Raw genomic sequence first — 10,540 nt, 5'->3', positions numbered from 1 at the left:
CACGGGCCTGCAGGATGATAAGAGAACAGTCAAGAGCAAGTCTTCAGTCCCCGAACTTAGAGGGGCCAGCCAGGGTCATCTAGTTCATCTCCAGGGTCAGGACTATCCCTGGTGGAGACTTTCTAGCTCAGTGTACTAGATCTTTCTACCATGTGAGAGTTAGGAAGGAATGTTTATGCATGTGTGTCAATAGCCAGCTCCCTGCTTGGCCACTGGACCAACTAAGACACCTCGACCTGTCAGACCCCACCCAGTCCCCACAGGCCCCAGAGCTGCTTCCAGTCCAGCAGGCAGAGGTGGGGGGTTGCTGCGATGAAAGAGAAGCAAGGAGCACTCTAGGGAAAGAGGTGGCACCAGTGGGACAGCAGCGCTCTGGGCAGGTGGGCAGCATCAGATAGTGTTTCTCTGTGGACAGCTGGGAGTCACGTGTGCGCCAAGCCCTTCCTCGGTCTCCAACCCCGAGGAGGGATTTGGCAGTGAGTGAATTAATCACAGATGCTTTAGCTCTTGCTTTTCCTCCCTCTGGAAGGTACTAGCACAATCCTCTCCTCCTGCTTCCCCAACCTCTCCAGGGACATAAAGCTAAGGTTATAGTAGCGACCAGACACAGCTAATCAGAAACGAGTGTGGAATTCCCCGCCGGGGTCCACCTCGCTCAGCCTCTCCACCTGTCTTCTCCTTCCACGCCCCCCTTCTCTGCAACTCCTCTGCAACCCCACAGTCTGCTGGTTTTCATTTGTCTGTGGTCTCCCTAACCTCCCGTCACCAGGATCCGAGTCTCCTCTCCACCCATCGCCAAGCCATTCCTCTCCTGAGCCCAGGTAAGGAGGGACCTGGTGCTGCGGGCCGGGGGCAGAGGAAGAGAAAGCAATACCCCGAGCAGAGCAGGGGAATAAATGGGAAGGTCATAATGCTTCTCAACCACGTTTACCCAAAAGAGGTACTTGCGAGAAATGTACTAAGCAAAAATACATTTATGTCCACATCTTCTACCCTTCTTAGATCAGATCCATGTCCCCTCAGAAGTTCCCCAGGATCAGGGGCCCTAGCCTGGACTGCTCGGGTCTTGGGTGCAGAGGTGGGTGGGGTGTGAGGAACATAAGGCAGCTACAGAGGCCAGGTATTTCAGGTTCTGCATCTAAATTTATAGAATATCTTTGACCAAATGCATCTCTCAGCTCGGGCTGTCCCATCCAAAAATGGGAGTGCCCTGTCTTCTCAAGTAAACAAGCTTTTCATAGCAAAAAAAGGCAGCCCACGATAAGTCGTTTCTATAGAATAATATGTCAGCACAGAATTGAGGATAATATCTCTTCAGTGCTTAGATGCAGACTGCAAAGCAGTCAAGATGGTGTCCATGGTGATGATTTAGCATCACACAAATTTGATGACATGAGAACTTCCTGTCATGGTCTTGTCACGGCCTCCATTAATTCTTCCCATCCTGGGCAAGGAACTCAATCCCAGGTCTCAGACCCCACCTCCACAGTTTCTGCTGGTAGACCCAGGAGCCCCGCAAGACCACCCTTGGGCTGGCTGAATCCTGTGCTTGCAATCTCATTTCATCTAGTCATTCACTGCTCTTTCTCAGCAACCATAGAAGTCTAGTCTAGAAACGTAGGAGTAGGATGGTGGAGAAAGAGGTCCTACAGCCAAGGTCCTGCCCACAGTTCTCAGCCAGAGAGTGAGAACCAAAGGATTGCACCAGCGGGTGCAACGTGGCTCCCTGAGACAGCATTCCAATGACACCAGTCATGCTGTCCCCTAGCAAGTGGCTAGTCCCCAAAATCAACATGTTTTTTCCTCCCTAGTATTTGTTTTCCATTTTAATGAATCATGACAATACCGGGCAGAACCGAGGCCACCTTGATTTCCTCATCCAAGCAGCTGCCCTGTCCCCTGACTTAACGCCAGTTCTCAGCCCGTGGTCCACAGGAGACAGAAAAGCATCTTTTAGATTGAGGGTCTTCTGGGGTTGGGAAGGAACCCTCTTGCTGTTTTGTAGCACAAGATTCAATTCAGAAAAGTATTGTTCAATGTACTTAACGTGACTTCTGGGAAATGCTAGTTGATTTTAAGAATAAATTTTGAACACACACTAGATCTCAAGTAGATAAAGTTGCTCATCCTCAGGTCTGGAGTGTTTTTCAAAAAGCAGCAGTATCGTGGGCACACATTTCTCTGGGATGAAGCTGACCTTGACTGTTCCGGAATTGGGACAGTGTCTTCGCCAGATAATTTTGATGTTGAACATTAAAGTGTTCATTTTTGAAGCATACCCCTCTTCCTCTGGCGGAAGCCTGGGTTAGAGATAATATTTTAAGTGGGTGCTGTTTCATTCAAGCAGAGAGTTTCTTTAAAAGCATCAAAGGCAGAGAGCCAGCGCTAAGATCAGTAGGATGCCTGGATTTTTATGGTTCAAAGCTCCTTCCAGATGAAAATACAAGAGAACAGGATGCCTGAAATGATGCTTTACTCAAAGCCCTAATCCCACAATTGATTTCTGGAGAAAAGAGAACTAACTGTGGGACCTATTCAGGGGCTTTAAGTACGCTGCATGCTTGGTTATAATTCTAAATTGTCAGGAAACTTGAGCAGAAAATGTTGGCCAAAATGAAAAACCCAAGGTAGCATATTGACCAAGAGCTAGAGAGTTAAAAGGCTGCCCATCGTTTTTAGCTGAGCTCCAGACGCAGACAAAGGCCAGCTTAAGGCCAGCTCATGTTTATAACACAGGGGGTCACGATAAGGAGGAGAAAGCAATGTCTATGGAAGGAAAACATTCTCTGCTAAGTCTACTTAAATGCTTTTAGGGGATAAGATGCCAAGCAAAACTAATAAAGAATTTCTTTGATTTAAACTTTCAAAAGCCTTTGACAAGTTATCTTCGTAGATGCAGTCCGCAAAGACTGTGTAGATTACTTTCTCCTGTAAAGGGGACCGGTTCACAAGACAGAAACTCCATGCTGGAAAAGTGAGGCTTGGATGCCAGGGTCTGAGGCTGAGGTGCTGAATGGTTGGTGGAGGAAGCACACAGGGAAATCTTTGCATCCAGGGATGACATTTAGTTCTTCAGAGTAAAGAAATAGCCAAACCGATGAGAAGCAACCACTAAAAGATATATATGTTTGTATGACAGCAAAAACATAGTAAATGCGTATTCATGCAAAGGTGCTTTACTCCAGAAAACAACTCTAAATTTGAAATATGGTATATGCAAATATATGTAAATGAATGCATTTCAAGTTATCTGTCATAAAACGAGGAAAGGCTGATGACATAGGGAATGGGGTTGTTGTAATTCTGGTTGCCACCTGCTCTGCGGATGGAGCACCTACTTTCCATACAACCCTACGAACCAGACACCATGATCTCCATCTAGAGGGAAAGAACTGAGGATGAGGGAAATTGAGTCTACTACCCCAAGGTAATGTGACTAGTATTAGTAGAGGATTTGAATGCACAGATGTTGTCTTTCATCATCTGTGTGGCTGTAGAATGACAATAGGAAATGTAAGAGAAAAGGAAGTGGAAAGGTAGTAGAGGAGAAAAGGAGATGACTGACGATGATGATGAAGAAGACAGAGAAGTAGAAATAGATATACAGGTAGACGGGCGATTGGATAGATGGATGGAGGGATGGATGGATGGATGGATGGATGGGTGGATGGATGGATGGATGGATGGATGGGTGGATGGATGGATGGGTAGGTAGCTAGATAGCAGACACAGATGTGTGACACAGAGCTGAGGATTCCCTCTGTAGCTTCTCCTATTAGAATGAAGCTGGGATTGTAATGGACTCAATGTGAGTGGACAGACTTACCTTTACACCTACTTTCTCCCTAAGAGTTTCCTAAACCCAAAATATCATATATGCCTCTGGGTCCCAAAAAGAAAAGCACTAGGAAAATACCTGAAAGAACACACTCAATGGGGTAATACATGGAAAAAATAACTCCAAAGCCTGTCAACCCATGGAGACCAGAACTGAGATGAGAAAGGCTTCTGGTAGCCTGCGCCCCTACAATGTGCGGGATTCCGTGCTAGCTCCTACATGTTTCCGCGTCCAGACAAGCATCCTTTGTTACTCCCACTCATCAGTGAGGAGGCAGGGCTTTGGAAGTACTAATTAACTTGTCTCTACCCAAATCAAGCATCCAGCGAATAATAAAGCAAAAGTGAATTTCAGGAACTTCTACTTCGCCAAGATCAAGAAGAGAAGAAAGATCATTTGCACGTATTCTATGTGTTTTCCTGGAAAGAAGCAATGGAGGAAAATAGATTCCAGAATAATTTGTATAAATGCACAGACTGGAGGCCCATGACCACTTATTGAGTCAAGCTAGGGGAATTCAGGCATATTTATAATCTTCTAAATTTAATACCCTCTGGGACAATGATAGGACTTTTCTGTGATCTTGCCTTTGGCGTTTTTGTTAAGAATATACTAGAAGGTGGATTCAGGTCTACCCTGGAAGACAATATGGCAGGAGTAGGGGCATCGACCAGGAGGAATTGTAAGCACAGGCTTTGGTTCAGCTCTGCTGGCCACAGATGGGGCGAGGTGCCAGGCTGCTCTGTGACCTGACTCATGGGGTGTGACATGAGGGCCTCGGCCAGGTGACCTTGCAGCCCCACTCCAGCTTGGCCATAGAGCCCCACAGACCCAGAAGGGTCTGACCCGTTAATTCTCAAATCTGTCACCCCACAACATCTCTTTAGAAGTGCTTCCCCTGACTTTTGAAAGGATCAATTTAAAAAACATCTTCATTAAAGAAAATTTTAATGATTCTGCACAGCAGAAATCAAAACCCAGATCTGCAGCCAGGCCTGGCGAGGTTTCCACCACAGCCAGACATCCTGAGCCGCCAGCCAGCCCTTGGTCTGTGGGTGCCCCACGATCCTCAGACAATTAGGGAAGCAGCTCTGGCAAAACAATAACAGCAGCAGCAGTGAATGTCGAAGCGAAGGAGAAATTATTTTTAGACTTGCTATCTTAGACCATCTGTGTGACTGTTCACATCCACATGTCCTCAAGTGGAAAGTCAGCAAAGGGGACTCGGGGCACCATGCACCTCTGAGGGTGCAGGTGACCGCTAGCCAGGGGGAGGCGGGAGGTGAGGGAGGAGGGCAGGGTGTGGCTAGGGTGGGAAGGGCTTGCAGGAGGGGTATAAAGGAGGGACACAGCTAATCGGCCTCGCGGCAGACAACTCCTTTAGCCTGTGTCCTCCTCTGCCGGGTGAATCTAGCAGAGGGGACCTGCCTCAGGGGCTGGCCACTAGGAGCGCGTGCATCAAACATGTGACACCACTCGCGACGCCTGCTGCCCTCGGTGCAACTATGGTAACGGGTGTCACCGCTCCCTACCCTCTGCCCCTGGGGGTGCAGGGGCTCTGGCAAGGCGGGCAGTGTTTGCTTTCCCCCTGGAGCATCTCCTACCAGGGTGGAGCCGGAATTGGAATGGACCCAATTATTGAAATTTCGAAAGCTCAGTTCCCCCTCCCAAGAAACGACATTTCTAATTTGCATTCCTAGAACTGGTGACACATCCTCCTTAAAACTCCTGCCTCCTTTGTGGCTCAAGCAGCAACACTCCTGTCTCCCGGTGGCTCATCCACCTTACTTTCCGCCGCCTTGTCTGCATGGCAGGATGAGCCTTAGTGGGGCACCGCGATGACCCCTCCCTTGCTCCCTTCTGCGCAGTGTGGACCTGAGGGAAAGGATCGTGCTGCTTCGATCTCTCTGCCCCCACCCCCTGCTCGTCCAGGACTCAGAGAGGAAGCACTAGACAGCTGCTGGTGGAGGCGGCTGCAGTGACCTGGCAGGTGTGCCCCGCTGGAACCCTCAGGCCCCCGGGCACCTCCTCTTCCCACCTACAGCTACACCACCGGGCAGGGAAAAGGCAGTCCGCAGGTTTGTTGCATTTGCTCAGTAGGCTGAACATTAGCCAAAACAAACAAACAAAACCCTAAGACATGGGAAACAATTCCACCTCCCCACCCACCAGCCAACCTTCCTCCTCCAGAAGCCCGTGAACATCTGCTGGGCAGATGAGGACCAAGGGCATGGGCGGCGGGGGGACTGATAAATATAAACAGACCCCCCCCCAGACCACTTCTCAAAGTGAGCAACACCCAAGCCCACGGCATCCCTTCCGGAGCCTTCACTCGTCTACCCGCGGCCTCTGCCCCGGGTGTTCCGCACTTGCCCCAGGGAGCATGAGAACTCGCCCATTTTGCTTCCACTCCATCCTAAACAGTGACTCAGCGCCCCTCCCGGGAAACAATAGCTCACCTGGCCATTGAAGTTACTGAAGCAGAGTTAGGGGGGAGAAAAACATCATCAATAAAAATCACACCTCCTCTTTCAATTTGCCAGGCAGCTTCTTAGCACCTCATGTCTCCCCACTCTGGAGGTTTGTAACAATTTGCAACTGACCTCCACCAGCCAATGTTTTCCAACTGGCGATGCCAATGAGTCACCCACTCATGCTTAGAAAGAAATCTGGAATGTACTCATTCTGAAAGGTGGGTTAGGACAGATATACAGCACTTCTGGTGTTGGCAGAACACGAATAAAAATGGCCGGGGCATGCTCCTCTGCAGTGCCAGGAGCCTCCCACTGCTCACGCCTGCTGCCTGCGGGGCTGCTCAGCCTGCCACAGGCCTGGGTCTCTCGTTGGATTGGCTGACTGCTCCCAGTGACCTTTTCTCCAACCGCATATGGGGTCATAGAAAGTTCTAGATTCAGACTCATCCTGCAGATTCTGTTCCCAGCCTTCTGTGGGAGCTGTTCCCCACTCCTGCCTTCCCTACCTTCCACGGCTACTTTGTCCTCTTTTAAATCAGGAGTTTGGAGAAGAAGGTCTGTAACTCATCTGTGTTACATTTTGTGATGCCGTCACTGCAGAAAGCAACCGAGCAGGGACAGTGGAGGGCAGGGAGCAGGAGAGCAGGGACCAGAGGCACAGTGTCTGCCGCGGGGCACTCAGGCTGAGGACCCACAAGATAATAAGTGGAGTATGAAGGCTGGGAATTCTTTATAGGGGGAGCTCAGGTATATTGTAAGGACCTGACGTGAAATCAAGCTTCTTTGGAAAGAGCATGTTGAGAAAGAGGCCCCAGGGATTGTAGTTGAGACACAGGAAAAATCACATCATTTTTCTGAACAAATGACACAGCTGTCCCTCCTGGGGAGGAGGCTGGGAACGCCTGGAGTACTTCCCCCTCTGCTGTCCCTACTCCTCCCACCTCTAGCTGGGCCCAAGGGGCGAGACCCCATAGCTGGCCTTCCCCGTTTCTCTCCGCAGGTGCCGCTGGGCTGGCAGGCATGGAGAGCCCCAGCAACGCCACCGCACACTGCGGCTTTCTCCTTCAGGGCTTCTCGGAGTTCCCACACCTGCGGCCGGTGCTCTTCCTGGTGCTGCTGGGCGTGCACCTGGCCACCCTCAGCGGCAACCTGCTCATCCTCGTGTCGGTGATCTCCGTGCCCACTCGGCCGCCCATGCTCCTCTTCCTGTGCCAGCTGTCGGCCATCGAGTTCTGCTACACTCTGGTGGTGGTGCCCCGCTGCCTCGCAGACCTGGCTGTGCCCATCCAGGGCCGGGGCAGCCCCATCTCCTACCTGGGCTGCGCCGTGCAGATGCAGATGTTTGTGGCGCTGGGCGGGACGGAGTGCTTCCTGCTGGCCGCCATGGCCTATGACCGCTACGTGGCCATCTGCCACCCGCTGCGCTATGGGGCCTTGGTGACCCCGGGGCTGTGCGGGCGGCTAGCCCTGGCCTGCTGCGTGGGGGGACTGGTGGTGTCCGTGGGGATCACAGTGGCTATTTTCCACCTGCCTTTCTGCGGCTCCTGCCTGCTGGTGCATTTCTTCTGCGACATCACGGCGCTGCTGCACCTGGCCTGCACGCGGAGCTATGTGGACGAGCTGCCCCTGCTGGGCACCTGCATGGTGCTGCTGCTGCTGCCCTCCATGCTCATCCTGACCTCCTACGGCGCCATCGCCTCCGCCCTGCACCGCCTGCGCTCACCCGAGGGCCGGCGCAAGGCCGCCTCCACCTGTGCCTCGCACCTGGCGGTCACCTTCCTGCACTACGGCTGTGCCACCTACATGTACGTGCGGCCCAAGTACACCTACACCCCGCGGCGGGACCGCACGCTGGCACTGGTCTACACCAATGTCACGCCGCTGCTCTACCCGCTCATCTACAGCCTGCGCAACCGAGAGATCACCTCTGCCATCCGCAGGGTGCTGGGGCGGCTGCGCTGGAGCTCCGGGTCTGGGTGAGCCTGGAGGCTGGTAGCGGCTACTCTGCTCCTGCAGCGTCCTCCAGCAGAGATGTCTGCCTCGGGGACACCACCGGGGGAGCTCAAGGACCGCATCCAGGAGAGAGAAGCTGGAAAAGTGTCCATGCAGACACCTCTGAGGACCTGCTGAGTTCTACCCATACCCCCCCCACACACACACACACTCCTCAACCCCCTCCCACTCACTGGGGCCAGCTCAAGGTGGCAGGCTGGCAATGAAGAGGGTAAGACAACCCCCAGGACACCACAGACCTGGGGGCAGGCAGCCGGAGCCAGGACACGCACAGCGGCTGGCTAGAAGGGTGACCCATGTGCCGCTATTTGAGGGGAGAGGCAGATGCTTGGGGGACCACTGTGGAGCACTGTAGGATGAGGGGGGTCAACCAGATGAAGAAGCTGAAGAATGCCCCAAGCAGAGATGGTTATGCAGCACTGGGGCGCATAGGGGAGGACCTGGGGAGCCCCTGAAGCATTGGGATTCCCGTGGTGACTGATGACTTGTAGCTCCTCTGATGTCCTTCTGGCCACGGTGGGAGTATGGAGCATGCATGGAGGCCAGCTTGGAGGGCATGCTGTGGCCACGCTCCAGGAGAGCGGGGGTGGAGCGGGTATTGGCACGGGCTTCAGCCATAGTCAAGAGACATGCAGAACCGGGATCGGATGTGGGGGCAAAGAAGAAAGGTGGTGAGGATTATTCCTAATCTAGGCCACCAGGCAGATGGAGGTGCCATTGGCTGAAAAGGGAGAATGCAAGAGCAGGGAAGAGGGCAAGGGAGTAATGGGGGGCTCCGTTCTGAACATGTCAAGATGATGTGCTCCAGGTCAAACCAGGAGCTTCAAGAGGGGGGAGAGATCTGGAACTATCGAGGGCCACTGAGGCCATGGGGGTGGGTGATATCACCCAACAAGATGGGGTGAGATTATGGATGGCTTTTATTTTCTGGATTGTGCATTTTCCAGCCAGATCATAATCATTGTCAATAGATATCACTTTTATATATTAAAAATTACTATTTAAGATAAATAATATTGGCGCCTCCTCAGTGAATCAGAGACACTTCCTCTTTCCCTCCGTCTCTAGGATAAAAACCTGAGTGCCATTTGCCTGAAAATTGTGTCCTCCCAGTAGCTCTGGAGTAAAGTGGAGGGGAGCAAGTGTGAGCTTTGCCAGGGCGTTTCCAGTGTTACATGGACGTAATGCAAGATATAGTGTGCGATCCAGGTAGCACACCTAAGGTGCTGAGATGCTTTAATCCACTCGTAGCTTAAAGGAGATTTTGCTATCAAAGATCAAATGAGACTTAAAAAGGAAGAATTACTAACCCACATTGACTTACAAAGCTTGTAGTTTTTCTACTATATATATATTCTAATATAAATGTATTACAGACAAAATAAACTCCTTTAATATGACTATTTCCATACACTATTTCCATCAGTCTATCCTGGTAGAATAAAGGGAACAAATTGGCACAAAACAAATGGAGGCAAATTTTCTAGGCTCTGCTAGCAAAATCCCAGAACTTATTCATTCATCCTTATAGGAAACAAATAAGTGTTTACTGAATGATAGATCCAGGACGAGAACCAGACAGTTAAGGACTCCACTGTAATCAAAATATCACTGTATTGAGGCCTCCTCTGGTAGCACAGCAGTTGAGCGCTGGGTTGCGAGGCTGCCCGCAGCCTCTGCAGCGTTGGTTCGATTCCTGGCCACAGGCAAGGGTCCCACAAAAAAACAAAACAAAACAAACAAACAAAAAAAACCACTGTATTGCTGCTGTCTCCATCCAAATTATTGACAGAAGGAAAATGAGACCCTTGTGGAGTTTGAACTCTACTAGGAGACTCAGACAAATACATAGCAATTGCATTGCTACGTGACAAGAACCGTGACGAGGACATACATGATCCTGTAAGAAGCACTTGGACTGAACTTAGCGTGATGGGACAGGAGATGACAAAAAGTTTGTGAGGAAGCTAGTATAGAAAAACGGGTTAGAGATGATATTGACCCTCTTTAGGCAAGTGATAACAGGAATGGAGAGAAATGGACAGGCTGGAGAAATATTTAGAAGGTAGATCTAATAGAACTTAGTGCAGATTGTAAGTATCCGGAGGTGCGCTGCCTGATTCGTAAATCATTTAATAAAGTCAATTAGATCTCTGAAGTGGCGACTTCTGTTTTTAAACAATTGTTTGCTTTTAAGCTGAAACGTTGCTCAGTT

The 10,540-nt window shown here is 50.8% G+C and overlaps 1 protein-coding gene across 1 annotated transcript; it reads left to right on the top strand.

The window, feature by feature from the left end:
* The first annotated feature begins 7,332 nt into the window (after positions 1 to 7,332).
* Positions 7,333 to 8,292, top strand: LOC119251239 (olfactory receptor 10AC1-like). The gene has a single exon (XM_037518635.1). It carries the CDS (start codon positions 7,333 to 7,335, stop codon positions 8,290 to 8,292), a length of 960 nt encoding a protein of 319 aa, XP_037374532.1.
* The last annotated feature ends 2,248 nt before the right edge of the window (positions 8,293 to 10,540 follow it).

This window comes from Talpa occidentalis, unplaced genomic scaffold (genome assembly GCF_014898055.3).
Source record: "Talpa occidentalis isolate TD23 unplaced genomic scaffold, MPIMG_talOcc4v2.1, whole genome shotgun sequence".
In the NCBI taxonomy this organism is placed as follows: domain Eukaryota; kingdom Metazoa; phylum Chordata; class Mammalia; order Eulipotyphla; family Talpidae; genus Talpa; species Talpa occidentalis.
The sequence above is the reverse complement of the archived record's forward strand: the minus strand, read 5'-3'. Positions and strand labels throughout refer to the sequence as shown.

What these genes read in the sequence shown, in the direction of transcription:
- LOC119251239 (XM_037518635.1), top strand. Translation starts at nt 7,333, where the DNA reads ATGGAGAGCCCCAGCAACGCCACCGCACACTGCGGCTTTCTCCTTCAG.